At 34.9% G+C, this 20,960-nt stretch overlaps 1 protein-coding gene across 3 annotated transcripts in view; it reads right to left on the bottom strand.

Moving 5' to 3' along the window:
• Elp3 (elongator complex protein 3) overlaps window positions 1–20,960 on the bottom strand; it is a 184,985-nt gene that overhangs the window by 89,716 nt on the left and 74,309 nt on the right. For all 3 annotated transcript variants that reach the window (XR_016547428.1, XR_016547427.1, XM_090381923.1), the window contains exons 8-9: window positions 17,354–17,589; window positions 11,053–11,133 (exon numbers count right to left, since the gene is read on the bottom strand). Coding sequence is in view for 1 of the 3 variants with exons in the window: in XM_090381923.1 (XP_090238049.1) it covers window positions 11,053–11,133; window positions 17,354–17,589 (317 nt within the window). In the remaining 2 variants the exon portion in view is untranslated. The remainder of the gene's footprint in view (window positions 1–11,052; window positions 11,134–17,353; window positions 17,590–20,960) is intronic.

Here is a 20,960-nt window from a genome sequence, read left to right as displayed (position 1 = left end):
TCTTCAAGCTGTCTCTGTCCATTTCAGTTTTTTAGTTTTGATAAGAATGTTCTTTACTTGAGTTTGCTGCCTAATCCATGTTTCTCTTCTTATCTAACAGTCTGACTCCTAATATAATTCATCCCATTCTTTGCTGTGTAGTTTTCAGCTTCTCTTCCATTCTTTTGGTGAGTGCCCAAGTTTCACTTCCATAAGTCATGGTGGGGAGTATACGTTGGTCCATTATTTTACATTTCAAACAAATTGGGATATTGCTCCTCAGTGTGTGACATATTTCCTGAATGCTATCCATCCAAAATTTATTCTTCTCTTGACTTCCAGCCATCTATCATTGTTATCTTTATGTGTAGTATTCATAAATTAAATTAATAACTACAGAAATAAGTTAATGCTTATCTTATAAATTTTTATTATATTTGTATATTAAAAATAACTGTGTATAAACAGTCTATTTAAAATTTTACTGCCAGTATAGTATATCAAAAGTAATTAAAAGTAGTTATTAAAATAATGTATTTATTGAAAACATAATATAATAATAAAGACTGGTTGTTTGGATGTCTTGATTTTTTAACCTCAAATTGTCAAATTATTTACAGAATAACACATAATACAACTCCCTGCATTTTCTGTGAATAAGCAAAACCAAGTTGGAAAATGACATCACTGGAGAGTAAAACAAAAACCACAAATAAACAAAACCAAAATCAGGGAAGGGGTGCCTACTTTTTAGTCTTCACAGACTCAGTCTTGATCAGTCCTCATAGTAATGGTTTCAAAACTGTTCCTACGATTTTCAGTTGTGACAACAGTTTTGTCACCATTGAAGTGTAATCTCAGATTTACGTATGCAAATTAAGTCTTCAGAATTTTGGCAGTGTTAATTTTAACCAAATATTGTATTTTAACCACAGATTAAGGGACAAATTTTTTTCTGAAACATTTGAAGCTTCTAATCAAAATTAAAAGTTCCTTAAATTCTGAATTAAATACTATACTAGTGCAATATGTTTCCTTTGATAAAGCCTATCAATGCTCATATTAACAACTAGTAATGTGATTTGGAACATTTCTTAATGTAATTAAAAACTTTGGTGGGGGAGCTGTGAATAAAATAGGAACATCTGTTTGCTAGAGTTATATTTCTGAATCTGTTTGCAAACTAAGAGGTTAAAAGCCTGTGGGAAAAAGATGTTAGATTTTCAGCTCACAAGAATTTTGTTGATGATAGTGCACTACATTCCACCTTCCAGTTTGACAAACTCTACTCTACACAAACAGCTACTACTTCAGCTACAATGTATACATTTTACACGTTGAACAGTCACTGATCATACCAAGTGTACAATAACTAGAAATTTAGAGGTTTTATGATTGTAGAGTTGACAGTGTAAATTCACTTATTGCAAATGAAAACTCAGTCAGTAATGCAACTTAGATGCGCTTCACTCTGCAGTGTGAAGTTAGACACTGTGTTGCAAATTTTAAATCAATGGCCCAAGGACAGAACAGAAATTAAGTACATAAAGAATTGGAAAAATTCCCTTAAGAATTTTAGAGAACCTCATGTAGTTTTCAACACTACAGGCACAGGCTTTTTATTGCATTTGGCATGTCTTCTAAGCAAGCATCCATCTTATTTGGTAGCCAGTTTTCTCTCTGGCAGCTCACTGTATGTGATGGTAGACTGTCTTCTACCAACATTTCCACTAATTTTGGAGGTCCTCAAAGTTCTTTTCTTTAACCTGCTCTTTTCTCTCCTATATATAAATGACTGTTACATTAACTGGAAATCTTGTGCATAATTTTTTTTATGATAGTGCACTACATTCCACCTTCCAGTTTGACAATCTCTACTCTAACTAAATCTCAGTCCTCTCATTTAATCACAAAAAAAAAAAAAAAAAAAAACCCTATCATTTTTATACAGTACATTTCCTCATCAAAGATAACCCTAACTTCTAACTTTTCTCGGCATAACCATATCACAAATATTGTTCCCTCTGCATTGAAAAAAGTTAGCTTTTCCTTTTGTACTTTTGCATTCTAAACAGATACTAAATCAATGCAAATCTGCTCTACTATGGAATTTTCTTTCCACATCTGGGGTGATGACCCCAGAAATTCTCTTCAACTCCTAGATTTTATCCAAAAGAGGGCAGTCTGATTAAGTAATCATTTCTTGTTCATAATCTCATTCTATTCTCCACACACAGACATTCAGTTATTTTGATGCCTTTTCTATAGATATTTCCATAGACACATTTTTTCTGAACTGAGTCAGCGATTTCTCTCTTCCTTCCAAACCTAAGCGTTTGAAAGTCAATATCCATTCACTAACTTTCCCTCTTCCTCGTTTATCTCTTTTACTTCTGTTCCCTGGAACAACTTTCCTTTCTAAGTGTTCTGAGAAAATTATAATCTACAGCAATTCAAGACTAATGCCAAATGTATCCTCTGCCTTCTCAAACCCTAATCCATACACATTATTAGAGTGCTATAGGTTATAATACCTTCAGTGTCTAGGATCACAAAGGGGATGATGATGATGATAATAATAATACACACACACACACACACACACACACACACACACACACACACACACACACACACACACACACACACACACACACACACACACACAGCAATACCTTGCTTAGAACAGCTTCAAACAGCATGGGTTTCGCTATAACACGGTTTTCAATTAAGTTTAAGATGAAAATTTACTGTACATATTAAAACTCATTCAATAGCATAGACCATACAGTAAACCCCTGCTATTCGCGGTCGCTGATTTAATATAAAATGAAACCTAAAAAATGTGAATTTTAAATCGCCGTGAACATTTTCCACCATAAAAAAAACATGGGCATGGCTAAATTCATCTTTCCCAGTAAAAACAGAGCTCAGTGGGTGGGGGAAGAGGGGTGACAAAATCGCGGGCACGGATGTTTCTCGCTAATTCTTGTTCAGTATGTGCTATGCGCTTGTCATGGAAGGTTTCATGGTTTGCTTTTAATTTATATGCTTATAAATTGAATAAATTTATAAATTGATATGCTTACAAAAGTGAAAAATCTACCGTTTTGCAGTGTGTTAGTGTAAGCAGACTTTTTCGAGTGTGTTAACGGAAGAAAGTGACTTTATTGTGGACAAGTTCTTTTCTAACCCCTACAAAAATATGGCTACGAATAACAAGGGAATTGTGAAAAGATCAAAGAAGGCGATAACATTAGCGAATAAAATTCAGTTATTAGACAAAATTTCTAATGGTGAAAGTGTCTCGTCAGTGGTTTTTTTTTTTTTTTGGTAGCTGTTGGCCCATCGGCTTCTGTGGCCATAGTGCACCTCCCAAAGTTTTTGCAGTACTTTGATCCGAACCCGCGACCTTGGGGTTGCCAGGCAGGCACTTTACCCACCTGGCTAGCCTGGTCGGCCTCGTCAGTGGCAAAACATTATAAAATCTATAAGTCAATGGTACGATCAATCAAGAAATCGGAAGAAAAAATCGGCCGTAGTGTCCGTGAAAACATCTAATTGCTTCAAAAATTTGCTCTGTAACTCATGATGTTAAATTAGAAAAAATGGAAAAGGCTTTAAATCTGTGGATAGAAGACCGAACTCAAAATAAAATTCCCTTAAGTTCACTCATCATTCGTGAAAAGGCAAAACACATTTATCAACACTTTAGCGAAACTGGTGATAGCGCTGGCGGGATAAGTTTTTTAGCTAGCAAAGACGCTGGTTTGAAAGATTTGTTTGAAATTTCTAATAAATATTACATTCAATATTAAATTGTTTCTTATTTTCATTTCGATGTCTTATGCTTGCATTTCATTATGTACTGTCTACGTACATAGTCATATTATGAAGGTACATATAATATATACATAGACAAAATTTTAGACTAGTTTTTCTTATATATTTCATACTTTGGAACGGAACCCCTTTATTACTATGGGAGCCATAACTCAGTATTTGCGGAATTTCTCAGGAATGTAACCCTTTACTGTACTTCACATATATGCTGCATTGTCATAGCCTTGGTATGCATATATATATGCTGTGGTGCCAACTCTATTGTCTCACATGTACATGTGCCAATAGCTCCCCTCAGGCAGTTAGTGGCAACGTGCAAGAGTGTTCAGTATTCTTAATTCTATCCTGATGAGATGATGTGATAGCTTTTCAAACTTTTCATTTCACAATTTATTTTTACCCCTTTAAACATGATCGAAAATATATCTGTATCTTGGCTAGAAATCACTGCCAACAACATGCATTCTGTTTGGCAGCAAGTTTTGCCCTATTTGGCAAATGATTTCACTGGTTTTGAATCACAAGTTCAGACAACTGCCGAAGACATTGTGAAGATTGGAAAAGACTTGGAATTTGAAATGTTGAACACTGCCAATGTACGTGACTGCACTGAATCACATGCAAATGACTTAGATGATGCAACTCTCCTTGAAATTGACGAGCAAAGTGCATATGAAGAAGAGGGAAACAATTCTGAAGTGGCACCAAAAGAATTTTCAACAGAAGAATTGGAGAAAGTTTTTTTGGGAATTGACATGGCCTGCGATGTGATTATGAATGGAGATCCGAATGTTGAATGTAGCATCAATATACGGCAAATTTTACAAGATGGGATTCGATGCTACAAAGACTTTATACACCGAGAAAAAGAAGAGATGACTTCATCAGACTTCATTATTGAAATACCTAAATAAACAATACAGCTTTTTTTCTCTTCTCTTATGATGCTAATACAATTTTTGCAATATTTTTTACTTCAAATCCTTTTAATTGGCTATCAAGCACAAATTGTTTATAGCTTTATTATAATTTGTTTATACTGTTTCTCTGGTACACATTCAATTAAAAACCATTATAATTATACCTCAATCAGCATGGTTTCACATAACACGGAACAGTTTCAGTACCAATTATCAGTGCTATGGACTTTTGCTGTATATATATATAAAAATCACTGAGAAGAAAGCACTAAATATCAAAATATAAAAAGCTCATTGACAACCATATTGATATTAACCACATAACTGCTGGTTGATATCTTTTTACATTCAGGCTTGTACATAATGTATAGTCAAATATCTCCTATCCTCTTTGGTGTCTCACGGTGTAGAAAGCTTGTGCCCATTGAGTGGCTAACAATGAGGGGTATTATTTTGTTAGTTATATCTTGTTAGTTGTTTTTTTTTTTTTTTTTTCGTCTTTATTTTCATTTCTGACATTGTTTAGTCTCATTTTTGTTAAAACAATACCATTACTGACTTAAATACATGAGGCATATGTCCAGTCACCTACTATTGGTTCAAGTTACGCAACCCTGGACTGCTTATATTCCCCTTCTTCCAATTACTTTTTGCTGTTCTTAGACACTACATTTTATATCTCGTGCACAATTAGGTTAACCAAAAGCAAAATTTGAGATACTATTTTTCTGCTTTTGCTCACTTTTTTCTTCTCCAACAAAGTTTAGTCTTTTTAATGCTACTTTGTAAGTTATTGATTTCTCCCCTTTGCTGGTCTATTTGCTTCATTTGTTTAATTCTCAACTTCCCAGTCACACGGGTAAGGTTTACATTGACCTATTTACAACCCCCCCCCCATTTTTGGGGTTGCTTTAATGGTTATAAATTGCTGGAAACTTTTGGCTAACTTCCTTTTCTCCGATACAGCCTTGATATGTTCGCTTCCCTCAGCCCATTTCACCGACTCCTGCCAGGCTTGACAGTAAGTTGTCATATTTTGACTATATCCTTTCGTCTTCATATTACATTTTCTTTGTTAAAATTCATGTAGGGCTGTTTGCCATTCATTCAATTGGAATTAACATTATCTTAATTTTGCATTTTTCTTTTATTTTTATTTATTTTTGAATTATATTTGATTTTTTATTCCTTTTCTTTTTTGGACTCTATCGGGTCGGCTATGACATAAGTCTGCTCACTTTTTCTGTTTGCTATGTGCATGTCATAACAGAAACAGAGGTCTTACTTCTTGCTGTATTTCTCTTGGTTTTGGCTGCCGGTCCATGATTACGTAGTTAAAATCTTAGGATCTATAGCATTAACTACCATTTTTATTTTATTTAATTTTATGTAATCTGCTTTTATTTTTCAGGCACTTTTTAAATTTTTCCCATGGTAAGTACACCTGACAGGTCAGTCGACCTACTCGTACACTTATCTAATCTATTTATCTATATTTCATTATGGTTGCTGGGTATTTCTGCTATTACTAGCAGTGTTCCGGATCAATAAACCAGCACAATATATTATTTTTTAGTTTTTTTTTAGCTATTGTGATTTTTCACTACAACTTATTATTAATTATATAATATATATTAAAAAAAAAAAAAAATATATATATATATATATATATATATATATATACTGTATATATATTAATTATACAAAGGGTACTAGGAAAGTTTTGCAATACAGCTTTGTTTATTTAATTTTTTCAAAGTAATTTCCTCTACATTCAATACACCTCTCCATCCTCCGAAACCAATCTTTAAACCAGTTCTGCCAAGTTTCACTAGGGAGTAAAGCACACTCGTTGTCCCAAGCCCATAGAAGGTCCTCATCACTGGAAAACCGCCTCCCTTTTAGCTTCATTTTCACATGCGGGAACAGTGCAAAGTCGCAGGGAGCAAGGTCTGGACTGTAGGGAGGGTGCTCGAGAAGTTTCAGTCCTGTCGTGGTCAAATATTCGGTGCAGGCTTTGGCGCGGTTAGCTGGAGCATTATCGTGATGGAGGTACCAGGTGTCCATTCTTGACTTTGGCCGCAGGTTCTTCATAGATCCAATGACTTTAGGCAGGCATTGTTCAGTATACCACTTAGCTGTGACTGTCTTCTGTGTGTCCAAAACAACACGTTCCACAATTCCACTCGATTTGAAAAATACAGCTATCATTTTCTTCTTTACAGATCGGGATTTTCTGACAATTACGGGTGTGTCGGCATCATCAAAGACCCAAACTTTGTTTTGAGCCTTGGTCGGCAGATCGTAATAGTACAGCCAAGTCTCGTCACCTGTCACGATGTTGTTCACATACCGAGATTGTCCCTTATCAAACTTTTTTAACATCTCCTGGCACCAAGTCACACGTCGTGTCATCTGCTCTTCAGTCAGTTGATGCGGCACCCAGAGAGAACAAAGTTTCTTCACGTGCAAATGATCTTGCAGAATCGAACGAATTGCTGGTGCATTTAGGCCCAAAGTATCCTCTATCTGTTGGTAGGTCACTCGCCTGTTTTCGTCAAGCATTTTCCTCACAGCAGTAACGTTTTCCTCCGTAACTGACGTTCGTGGCCTTCCCGGCCTCTCAGAATCCTCCAGAGTGAAATTTCCCCTTTGGAATTCTCTATACCACCTGAATATCGTTGTACGATGTGGACAATCATCATCTAGTGCAAGAGTCATTTCTTCTAAGCACTGGTCTATGGTTAAACCACGCACGAAATTATACCGCAAAACTGTCCTTATCTCATTTCGTGACCACGATGCCATCGCAAGCACTTTACACTCTCACTACTAATGAATAACTGAGCCCATCGACTTGGTGCGGCGGCTACTATGCACGTATGAACATGTCTCAACATGCAGCAACAAGCAGCTTCCTGTGATTCATTGTTGCGTCATATTGCAAAACTTTCCTAGTACCCTTTGTATATATATATAAGGTGTGGCAATAAAGTTCCCAGACTGATACTATTGCAGTTCAAACTTCAACAGATGGTAGTACAAATATTGTCCAAAAGGCTGACAGGTTGCAAGTAGCAACCAGTTTTGTCAGTAGCACTAATGTCCATGTCACGGTTTTGCAGTGGAGCAATGAACAAATATCAAATTTTACTTTAAACTGCAAAAATTTGCAAAATAAACACATGAAATTTTAAAAATTGTTTATGGTGGTGAAACACTAAGTCGCACCAGTGTGCCTGAATGGTACAAGTGGTTCAAAGACTGATGCGAAGATGTTTGCAATGACCCAAGCAGTGGGCATTCGTCAACCTCTTGAAATGAGAACAGTGTTGCAAAAGTTCAAAAAATTGTGGAAAGAGATTGTCGTTTGATCCTCAGAATGAGGGTCAAATGACGATCTCTTACCACTTGAAGGGTGATGATCTGGATATGGATAAGGAAACAATTCGTCATAGTCTACATGAAGATTTAAGAAAAAGGAAAGTCTGTAATGCACAACCTTGTGGATGAGCAAAAGCAACAAAGAGTGTCATCATATGAATCTTGACTTCATCCAGACTTCTCAAGACAATCCTAATTACCTTGATTGTATTGTCACTGGCAATGAGTTCTGGGTATTTCAATACAACCTAGAGACGAAGTGTTAGAGCATATAGTGGACTTCAAAATCATCACCAAGGTCCAAAAAGTTTCATTTACAGAAGATCATGATAAAGGATGCTCATCATGTTCTTTGACAAACAGAATGTGATTCACAAAGAAGTTGTACCAGAAGGGACAGAGTCAATGCTCCATTCTAGGTAGAAGTGCTTCAGAGACAGACTACTGAAGCACATTTCCTGGGCAAGGCTGCAATTTTGAGAGAAAGGCAGCTAGTTGTTGCACAATAATGCACCCGCCCATTTCACACTTGATGTGAAGACATTTCAGAGGAAACATGGCCCTGTACAGATCAACCATCCACCCTATTCTCCCAATCTAGTGCCAGCAGACTTCTTTCTCTTTTCTAAGGTGCAAACTGCCTTCAAAATAAAGAGATTTCAGGATGTTGAGGACATAAAGAAAAATATAACTGCTGAAATGAATATTACCTTTTTGGATGCCTTTGCTAATTCTTTTCAGAAACTTTTAGAATGGTGTAATAAGTGCATTCAATCAGGTGATGATTACTTTGAATATCAAACATCAAAAATAAAACCATTTTTCAGCTCCTTAACTTTGTGTTCTTTTTATTTCGCCAGTCTGTGAACTTTGGCGGCACATCGTATACATATATCATCATAAATAAATCAAATCAAATGAAAAATAAGAATCTTTTCGTACCTGTGACCCCCACGGTTCAGTGTTGCACCAATTGTTCTTTTCTGTACTTATCAATAATACTGATGAAGACACATCAGGCTTAAAGTTTTCAGATGATACAAAGGTTGTCAGGGTGATTAATAACAGTAATGACAGTATGTTACTGCAACAGGATCTAGAAAAGTTAGGCAGATGGGCTGAGAAATGGCAACTGAAGTTTAATATTGATAAATGCAAAGTACTGCATATGGGTAGCAGTAATCCCAGAGTAATGTACCAATTGTGTGGTACTACACTCAGGGTAGTGGGTAATGAAAAAGACCTGGGATAATTGTGCAGTCAGATATGAAGTTCCCTGAATAATGTAGACAAGCCACCAGGACAGCTCATGGGGTTTTGTCAATGATATACAGGAATTTTGTTAGCAGGGATAAGGATGTAATTATCCCATTGTATAAGACAATGGTCAGGCTACATCTTCAGTACCACATACAGTTCTGGAAGCCTCATTTTAGGAAGGATATGGAACTGCTGGAATGAGTACAGAGAATGGCAATGAGAGTGATGAGGGAAACAAAGGAGTGTTCTTATCAAGAAAGGCTTCGGTTCTTCAAATTGCAGAGTCTGGAGACTAGGCACCTGCAAGGTGATCTGATTGAAGTGTTTAGGGCTTTGAATGGATTGCGAAAGCTCAATTCTGATGGAAATCTTTCTCTTGATCAGACCACACACACAAATTCAAACTAAGGAAGGATGGCTGCAGAATAAATATAAGGAAGTTTATCTTTGGCCAGCAGGTGGTTCATTGCTGGAACAAACTTCCATCTGTTGTTGTGGAAGTTGATAGTTTACATAAATTCATGGAAGAACTAAACAAACTATTGGAGGGAATGAATAGGTGATTTTTAAAAATTTAAAATAAAGTATCTTTTCCTTTGATCATGCTTTGCCCACATGTGAAAAGCATGATTAAAGCAGGTACTGTAAGTGGTCTAGGCTACAATCTGGAAAACAATCTCAAAAGCTTATCCATGATTAAGCAAACTGGCAAAATACAGAGCGACAAACTGCAAGATTTCCTCCATATGTCATTTTTAACTGCAAGGTGCTGCAGGTCACAAAAGTTTGAGAATCACTGCTACTACATGTAGACTTCTTTAGTGATATTTCCCAAGAAGTATCATCTGCAGTTTAAAAAAAATAAATAAAAAACCCTTACATATTGAAAATGAAACAACAACAAATAGCATTTGTTTTTATATAGTATTCGATGTATTTCCTTTAACCAGTATTATTATTATTTATATAGCAAATTAGCAACTAAGACCAACCTTGTAGTACGTCTGTATAAGTGTGTTCATGGGTTAATCTGCATGTTGTGCAGGCTAAAAATTTTGAAATAATCCCACAAGGGAACTCTACTCTTTGCCTGAGATCAGCTAACTGCAGCTCAGATTGAAGAGACCTTTAAGAGTTTCTCCAGTGTTTGACAGGAGGAATTCTCATAACCTCTCCAAACAAGTGACAAAATCATTACAACATCACAGATGAATTTAACCAGTGCTCAACAGACATGTCATGTTATTAAGAAACATCAAGCATATTTTAAAGCTTACCTTCTCCACTGTTTCATTTGTGAAATCTTTTTAACAACTTTAACAAACCATACCAACTCTTTCTTCTCCCATTACAGGCTTGACACATGGTAGTTTTGCTTCCATATATACACAGTAATCCCATTATAACACATATGATGCACCAACTTTCCATCTATCTGTTATATATTGATATAACTGATATGTTTATTTATTATTCATTGTTGACTGTTACAGATTATAAGTATTATCTAAATAAGCAGAGAGTATTATTTGACTATATATTTTACACACATACATCATGTTATAAATGCAACTGATATCAGTTATTATACTACTATAAGATAATAAAATATTTAATACTATTTTATATAAAGGTGCAAGTTGCATTTTTGCTTATTAACAATTACCGATTTGTATCTCGAGCTACATCTTCATAGACACTCTGAACCCCAATTTCGAGTCTAGTGCATCCATACTGCAACATGTCGCTGAAAATTTAAAAGCAACACTTTAGATTATATTAGCAAGTAATTAATTAAGAGCATAAATGTTTTACAAAAAGAAAAATTAGCCAGTACCACTCTTTTTTATACCTTATTCCTTAATTTAATGCCACATTTGGTTCCACTGGTGATGTACCAAATGTGGAAACAGTCCAGAGACACATTTTAACTGTTTATTGTTCTAGGCTGCTTTTAGAATTTATGTCTACATATTCAGTCACTCTTTGTATGAATGGCCTTTGCTTGCCAGGTATGTGAAATTGATACAGGTGCCTGTCTGTCTTTGTTGTTTGACATCTTTTTTTTTTCTTTTTTCATATAGAGTTTCCATACTCAAACACAGTATTCCAAGTGCAGTCTCAATTGTCTTATATAATGCAATTACAATCTCCCTATCTCTAGAGGCAAATGCTTGATAAATCATTGATAAGATGCCATGAGCCCTCCTGCTGCCTATCTACAATGCACTGAGAACTTTGCTTGGGTCTGAGTTCATCAAGTACCTTTTTTTCCTGTTGTTTTTAATTCAACCCCTTCAAATTATTTTTAAGGTTGTTATTTCCCCAAATAAAAACCTTGCATTTTGCAGCATTAACGTATAAATGCCACTTATCTGACTATACCTGAAGACTATCTAAGTTGTTTTGAGAAAGTAGCTACTTGGTGTTGATCATTAATCATGTCACTTCCTGGTAGAGTCTGCTGTACTTTATTATTACCGTATTTAACGTTGGTAATGTCTTACTGTGTGTTTAATTTATCAATTAAACTTTATTATATGTATGTATGTACAAGAAAATCCCATTATATATGGGGTCAGCAGGTGTTCGCTTATATCTGCAGTTTCAGCCATCCATGGTAGGTCTTGGAACGTGTCCCCCACAGATACGGGGGTCTTATTATATAAAAATATTTAAAACAAGAAAGAAATAATATATATATTTATATATACTATTAGTCACTTTCATTTTTATTTCAAAATTGGTGCACTGTTAAATGTACAAAATTTAAAAATTATGCATCTGCACAAATATTTCTGCTTATGTGTATAAAAATCAAAAATAAAATATATATCTTCTCAGTTCTCAGATTTCAGTTTCCCCACTCCTTTTTTGACACAATACTCCAACACAAAAACAGTCACAAAAATTCAATCTATAGAGTGAACCTTGTGTTTTATTTAAGATCTTGTTTATTCTGTGAGAACAATGAGAAATCCTTCAAAAACAACTAATGTAAGGCTGCAAAATAATTATAAAGTTTGAGGAAGAGCAATCAACCTTGAATTAATAACTAATATGTAATTCAGTACTTGGTACTACCAGCACCTGTCATATCTAATGCCACTACTAATCAAAAACAATCACAAGAACAGTGGCACAATGTCTCACATGTTCTCATGCACAGTTAAGGAAAAAACCACAAAAAATCACATCAAAAAACCGTTGAAGTAAAAGTTTGTATATATTTAGAAAGAAAGAAAAGTTTTGGATTTCGATCTTCATTCAATGGTTAATATGAGATCAACGTTTATGAGTATAACTTATAGAACCCCATCAGCAATGCAAAGTTAGCATTTTTTTGATGTTATATTATTCAAAACTCTTCAGCAGTGGATAGGGGAAACCCTGGAGCCCGCAGAAAATAATACAATACTTATACTCGATTGCCAAGAAGACAAGTTGGCTGAACGGTTAAGGCGCACACCATGCGGGCACACCCCAATGGACTGCTAATCCATTAGGGTGTGCCCGCGTGGGTTCAAATCCCATCCTCGTCAAGATTTCTTGTGGTTTGTAGAGAAACTCCCGGTGCTGCTAGACAAGAAACACTAGCCACTCAATTGCCTTTTATTTTTTATACAAATGGTATCTGAAAATAGTATTACTATGGGTGGGTGGGTCACTCACAGTGTATTTATAACTCTAGTATGCAAAAATCAATCACTTGTGTAAGTTAATTTAAAAAAAAAAAAAAAAAACCTTCTGTAGCTACAGGGACTTTGAAAAATATTCAGTTATACCAGTGCTGTAAATGTCCAATACTGTAAGCTACCATAGTTATATTATGAAATATTCATGATTGTTAATGTAGCAGTTTGTTTTTAACCTGGTGATGGTTGTGTGGTGCCTCATTTGTACTGCTTAAAAATAACTCTTGCACATTAACCATTAATTAATGATTAAAAATCTGAAATTTTTTCTTCCTTCTGAAATATAGTCAAATTAATAATTGAGCAGTTTTGGAAGTTAACTGTTACTTTACTCAGAATTATATATGAAAAGCACCTGTCAGATCCCATGCATATGTTTACTATTTGTTTTTTCCACTTCAGTGTGCTAGTTTCTGTTATGGTACATGTAAACAATATGCTGATAAAAATTAAACTAGCACGGTGTTCAATAATCTTTTTTTTGTGTTTAATTGTTGTTAAAATGTGCTTTTCTATCTTGTTTATTATTATTATTTATATGTTTATTCCTTATTTATTGAACAAAACATAAATACATGTACAAATTTGAATTTTCACACTCCTAAAGTTTCTTCACTGAAAAATGGAAGTGACTAATATTTTCATGTTTATATTTTGTAACTAACTTTTTTTTTTATTTTCAGCAGAACAAATAAAAATTTTGTTTCTTTGAAAATAACATTAAAAATGCATTTTTAGTTTCAAATAAATTTTCTATTAAAAAAATAAAAACTCAAGCATTGATGTACTTCAAGCAGAATTCTGGAGCATGACCACTGCTGGGTTAAAAGACAATATCACTATAAAATTTCTTTCTAATGTTTTTGTGACAAACTGAAAAAATTTCAAACATGTATATTCTCTAAACTCCTAAATACACTGTATAAAAATTTAATTACTTTCCCAAAATAACTATTACATTTATAAATATGATATTTTGGTACTACAGTGTCTGTATGATAACGAAATCAGAGTAAACATATTGTGTATACAATTTTGTACACACAATATACAAAACTGTATTTAAAACTTGCAGACAATAACAAAAAATATCACCTTGACATTTTGATTAGAGACTGCTAAGATCTCACTGATTGACATATTATAGTATAATTTATTTCTGTATTCTTTATACTATAGTGACATTTTGATTAAGAAGCAAACATTCCACTGTGTGGCACCCCTAAACCATGAACAAATTTCTAGAATCCTGGTTATGGGCAAAGCTCTAAATGGAGGTTCCGCATGGTTATTAGGATCTGAGCACATAGTGCAAGGATCTTTTTTTGATTTTAAAGTTAATTAATGATATTAATAGTAGTATTAGAAGCTTAGTACCAAAATTTACTGATAATGGGCAATATTTTCAACAAGGAGAACTAAGTAATGCACTACAAAGCTTAGACAAATTATACAACTGTTGTATCATTTTTCTAAAGAAAAGGACAATGAGCTTTAATGTTAGAAAATACTAGGTTCTAAATCCAAAGTTAAATTATCAACTGAAGGGTGCCACAATTCAACACAACTGAAAATGAAAAGGACCAAAGTAGTAACATTGTCCAAGTGTTAGGACCACTAGGACCAAGAGTTGTAACACTGTCCAACGTGTTCTCTCAAAGGTGTAGTAGGTCTGCTAAGACAGCACATGGAATACTGTCAATGATATACAAGAAATTTGTATATTTAGTAGGAATAAAGAGGTAATGTAATTATATCACTGTACAAATTAATGGGCTGACCACATTTTTAATACTGTATAGCGGTCTGGAGGCTTAATTTCAAGAACAATATTGACTCGCTTGAAAAGGTAAAAGGAGGAACGAGAATAGTTTTATGTGAAAAGAAATATTGTTACAAATTTTGTAGCTCACCAGTTTCAGCTACAAAGTTTGGATAATAATGTATGGGGGAACCCATGATGATGTGTTAAAGCCTTAAAATGACTATAAAAACTTAATGACTATAAAAACTTAATGATGATACACCCTACCTTTCTAAGATAAAGCAAACAGTGGGGCAGCACAGATTTAAGTTAAACTTTAAGCCAGATGTAAGAAAATTTGCCTTTAGTCAAAGAGTAACCTACCAGAAAAAGTTATTGCTAATCTTCGTAAAACCATAGAGTGCTTATGTAGATTTGAAGAAAGATTAGATAAATATCTGAAGAAGATAATATAAAACTAGGGAGATATTTGACTTTTATTTTTTTTTTCTTGACAGAACAATGCTTCCATTCATTGTTCTCTCATTTTAATACTAATATAATAACATGGCAGAACAAAGAAATGTATATAATTAATACTAAATCTGTATTCAATCTAATTTTCAATAATTTCAAATACTAGAGGTCAAATCATATTAATCAAAAACTCAAGAGCATATAGGAAAATCTGCAAAACAGTACACCAACAGTTTTAAAATGTTTAGCACATTTTAAGTGGCCACTTCCTTTAAAAGAGTTGCACAGAAAAAAGGAATTTTTCATTTAAGGATTACTAACACTGGCTGCTTTGCAAGAATTTTAGGGCATTATGCAACTAAGCTCAAACTTAGTGTCATGTGAATAAAACATTTCAGGGAATGAATTAATATTTGGGAAATGAAGTTATCCAATATTCAGATGGATCTCTTTTAAAGTGGTTTCTTAACACTGTAAACACCAAATCCAATGCGTTTGCAACTTCTGAAAGCATTCTTGATAGGGCTCTTTTAAAATTGTTAATAGTTCCTGTTTCACATTCTGAATAATTTACTCAGTTGTTGCAAATCTGTGATCTTTCAAGGATGTTTTAGGCTTTTAGAATAAAAAATAATAAAAAGAAAATTTTTAAAAATCACAAGGAATGGAAAGCACCAAGTGTATAGAGATTCTGTCATGGTGCAAGTGCCAATTCTCTTCAAAGCCTACTTCTCTAGCAAAACAGTTCTGTGGCAATCACAAAGAGAAGCCCACTTCTTTTAATACTGTTTTGTAATATTCCTAGTTTCACTATTTGATCATGTGGGTCGAAAAATACAATGAGCACGATTTTCACAATTGATTGATACAGTTTTGCTTTTTGAGTGGGCCTGGAGAAGATGGGGTCTTCCACTGAGAAGATTGGACCTTTGTTTCCCCAGTTGTTGCCATACATTCTTTCATCAGTAATGAGTGAAGAAACAGCAGCAGAACTTTGAAGGTCCTGACATATGAGAACTCTCCACTCTGCAATCATCAATGGGTTGCAATGTATAAAGTTGGTGAAAAAGGCCGCATTCCCAAATCTTGTGTTAAAATCGAGTGACATGTTTCACAAGAAATACTAATTTCACTAGCAACTTTGTGATGGTTAAACACTGATCACTCCTGATCAGATCACAAACAAGAGACAGCCTCACTGGTATTTGTTGTGAAGTTGAAGGGTGGCCAGAGCAAGAATCTTCAATGGAATCTTCTCCAAAAGCTGTTTTTAACATTTTTGTGGGTTTCTGTTGCACTTTCTCCCAGGTTGAAACAAAATTTGATGCAAATTCACTGCTCAATAAAATCACCCATTTTAAAATTTGACGAAACACATAAAACATCATCTACTGAATGCATGCTAATTCAGACTGACTGCAGATAAATTACTGATTCATGTGTTACTATGTCTAGATGAGTCACTGAATATGTTGTAACAAGCTGCAACTTGTTATGAAGGCAGAATTTCAAGATACAAAGTCAATTCCCAAGTCATATCTATATATGTGTAATGTACAGCTCATTTACATTTCAATCAGATACACCTCTTGTTTCTAGTGCTTTTGATTTTTTAGCAGTTTGCCTTTACATTTCAAATGCAACCAGCTCCTTTGTTACCCATTATCTCTACACTTTTACTGAAAAAAACTGGAGGTATATCTTATCAAATTACTCAAATTTGTTATTTTGAATGGTGTGATAAGATTTTTTTGCTGTAAGTAAGTTGTATATAGCATTTCAATAAAATGAAAATCCAATAAGTTATAATACTGCGGTATTAGTGTTTCTTCATCAACTTCCTTTTTTGTTTTCTAATAACTCTAAATGTAACTCTAAATCAGAATAATAACAACTAATAAACAAGGTGTGGTCCATGGTTATTAAATTTTTTAAATTAAAATTGATTTCATATTTAATTTATTTACTTTAATAAATAGAAAATAAAAATATATGGATTTTAAATATAATGCTTATATATACACAATAAGAATGCGTAATTTGGCAGTTACCTCAGATGCCTTTTTAAGCAGTAATCTGGGCGAGTTTCTATAGTGATACCAATGCACTTAATTTTGCTCTTTTCGCCATACTTTACGGCTTCCGACACAGAACTACTCGTATGACCAGAAAGTGCATCATGCAAATTACGAATGAAATAATCCCGATAATCTTCAGGCAAACACATAAAAGTTCCACCCATAACAATAAACTCAACTTTGTCAACATTGTGGCCAAGCTGCTGAAGCTAGAAATGAGAAAATTAATAATAAATAATGTTATATTACCAACATGTAATAGTAAGATAAAACAGTGGAATAGAATAAATCACAGTAAATCTTTATTCCACTGTGGAAGAAGAAAGTTCTCAGGAACTACATAAATATAATAATTATCTTATATCAATCAAAATGGTTTGTTATTTTAGACCACAAAGATGTAGCCTTTTTGTATAAAAAGGCTATACAAAGACTTGCAAGAACTTTGGTGAGTTATATGTCAGACCATACATGCAATGCATTAGCCAACATACTACTTCAAATAAAGAGTCAGCTAAGGCAAGCTGAGATTTTTTTTTTTTTTTAATGTGAACTCCAAACACGAGAGGTATTAGAACCTATAGTACTTAGTACCGTGCTTGGGTTAAATTTTAGTTGAGATTAGTTGAATTTCATCTTGAACTGCATGCTGTTCTTCTAACATACACTGAGTGATCACTGAATTATGATCATCCCTATGAAAACTGAATGTGACCCGTTGACCACATGAGGTATGTTGTTGTTGTTATTTGGTTTTTAGGAGCATTAGCAACTAAGGCCATATTGCTCCAGGGATATGCAGTGGTCATTCCCTGACCTTTCTGCATCCTCCGTATTTGGTGGTCACGGGTTCGAACCCCTGTCTCATCAAGAAGCGTGTGCTACGCACTGCCGCTCCTGCCCACCTGGCTACGGAGGCATCTACATGAGGTATGAGAGTGCGCAGTTAGTCACCTACGTAGCATAGATAAGGTGTCAGTGCTTCAGTAGGTAGTAATATTCTGAGTGTAATGGGTAAAAGGAAGGACTTATCGGACTTTGATAAAGAACAGATTGTGAGTGCTTGTCAAGCTGTTGCCTCGATTTCCCAAACGGCTGAACTGAAGGGGGTGTTAGAGAGCCGCAGTAGTTAAAGTGTACCAGGACTGGCGTCAAAATGGTCAAACAAGGACCCAACAGCAAAACTGCAAAGGTTGATGTTAGAGGTGAGTGCCAGGTCCGACGACTCGTACAGGCAAACAGGCGCAGCCCTGCTGAAGAGTTGACTACCCAATACAACGTGGGCCAACCGGGAACAATATTTGGCATGACCATGCATCGCACGCTCGCAAGTTGGGCTATACCAGCAGTAAATGGGCTATACCATTTACTCCACACCGTGGATGGTCATGTACGGATTTGGCATCAACAACATGAGGCTCTTCATCCATCATGCATGGTATCAAAGGTGCAGGCCGGTGGAGGCGGTTGTATGATGTGGGGCATGTTTCACTGGCAGGAACTTGGACCCCTGGAGCATGTGGAACAACGTATCACTGGTCTCCGCTATCGTCAACTGCTTGCTGACTGTGTACACCACGCTATGTTACACTTTTTCCCGAATGGCAATGATGTCTTCCAAGATGACAATGCGCAGAGCCATCGGGCACTTGATGTGCAGGAATGGTTTGAGGAACACAGTTCTGATTTCCAGCATATCAATTGGCCTCCGAACTCCACCAATATCAATCCCATAAAGCCCTTGTGAGACACTATGGAAAGGCATATCAGGTGTCTGGATACACCAATCACCTCCATACCTGCACTGCTAGCCGCATTATACACAGCTTGGTTGGCCATACCTCCCGAATGCTTCCGACATCTTGTTGAATCAATGCCATGACAGATAGCTACTGTACTGAGGGCAAAAGGAGGACCTACGAAATATTAGGTAGGTGATCATAATTCAGTGATTACTGTGTGTGTGTGTGTGTGTGTGTGTGTGTGTGTGTGTGTGTGTGTGTGTGTGTGTGTGTGTGTGTGTGTGTGTGTGTGAATATATTGAATAAAGTGCATAAATGGATGTGAAAGTCACACTAAGTGTCAGTAACTAGAAGGGTGAGGATAGTTGAAAAAGAAGTGTAGTAAATATGTGAAAGGTAAAAGAATGTTAATATCCTAAAGGTTATGATGAATTAAAAAAATTATGGGCTAATTTACCAAGCTAATAGAAGGTTGGAGAACTGTAAAGAAAAATTAATACAGCAAAATACCAATAAAAAAAAAATAAAGATAAAAAATAAAAATAGAAAGTGGTACAGCTGTCATCAGATATGGGGGGGGGAACATATTTAGGTAATGGTCGAATATAGGTAAGGCAAAAGTGTCTGATCTGATGTCAGCTGCAACTAATATTGATACACGATCAGTTATTTTATCAGGGGATTACACCTTACCATGTATCAAGAACTGCATTTCTATACATGTCCATAGTAATAGAAGAAAAGTGAATGACCAAAAAAGCAACAAAAATTAAATGAGCACTTTCTAATACTGTATGAACAAGGTAGTCCCAACGCACTGCAATTTATAAAAGAAAAATAAGGATCACGTTAGAATAAATATGGTTAATATAAATACGTAGAATTTAGTGTAGGGTTTAAAGGATGTAATTTTGTGTAGATTGGAATTCAATAGTCTTATATAAGGGAATGATATGCTTTCTATTCTCTGTTATGCTTACGATCATTCCCTTATATAAGACTATTCAGCTTCATACAACGCAGCCTCATCATTTGGTCTACCATATATAAATTTGATCTTCATTCTTTTTTCCACCACCTTGTTCAACACTTTTTATTTATCTATGAAAGGTAGTGTGTTTATTTTTGAAATTTTGTATGACTTTATCATGGTAAAGTCCTACTATTCCAACCGCATTTCTTTTCCAACACTAATTTTAAATTTTATCCACACTTGTATTCTAAATACAACAATAGAAGTCACTATTTTCCCACTGTTTTGCATTTCTTCACAGCTTACTTAAGTCCATTACGCTGCTATAAATTGCTTCATTATGTAGACTATTGCTAATGTGGTTGAAGTTTGCGTGTAATCATCTACTCTACTGAATATGTGCACTTCATCTCCCCGCCTTTTTTCTTCTACTACGTATATTTTTCCCTGCCAGCTTATTTCTGCTACGCATTTCTTGAAAACTCCAGGTATCATTCACTTCTTATTATACTTTCGGTTTCGTTTTAGATTCGTTTCTCAGCATGTTTCAACCTACGTAATTTTTCCTTACAATACAAGTATTTGGTAGCTCCCTTTTATACTAACGCTTACATAAGCCGGAGCCCTTAGTATAACTTGGGCTTCACAACCCCAGCAAACTCTTTTCTTTTTCTTTGCTTTTTATCTTTTTGCTTTCTATTTCTACTGTTCTTCCCATTCGTAAAACTATTAGTGTATATGAGAGTGATACAAATGTTCCTACTATCCTACTTCTATTTCTATTTTTCATCTTTATTTATCTAAAATACTCCTTTTTCCCTTCCCCAATTTAATACCTCACCTTATACCATGTGCTTATTCCAAA

The sequence above is a fragment of the Mastigoproctus giganteus genome, chromosome 9 (genome assembly GCF_048544385.1).
Source record: "Mastigoproctus giganteus isolate SK-2022 chromosome 9, ASM4854438v1, whole genome shotgun sequence".
In the NCBI taxonomy this organism is placed as follows: domain Eukaryota; kingdom Metazoa; phylum Arthropoda; class Arachnida; order Uropygi; family Thelyphonidae; genus Mastigoproctus; species Mastigoproctus giganteus.
Note: the sequence above shows the minus strand (reverse complement) of the source record. Positions and strands in the feature narration are given on the sequence as shown.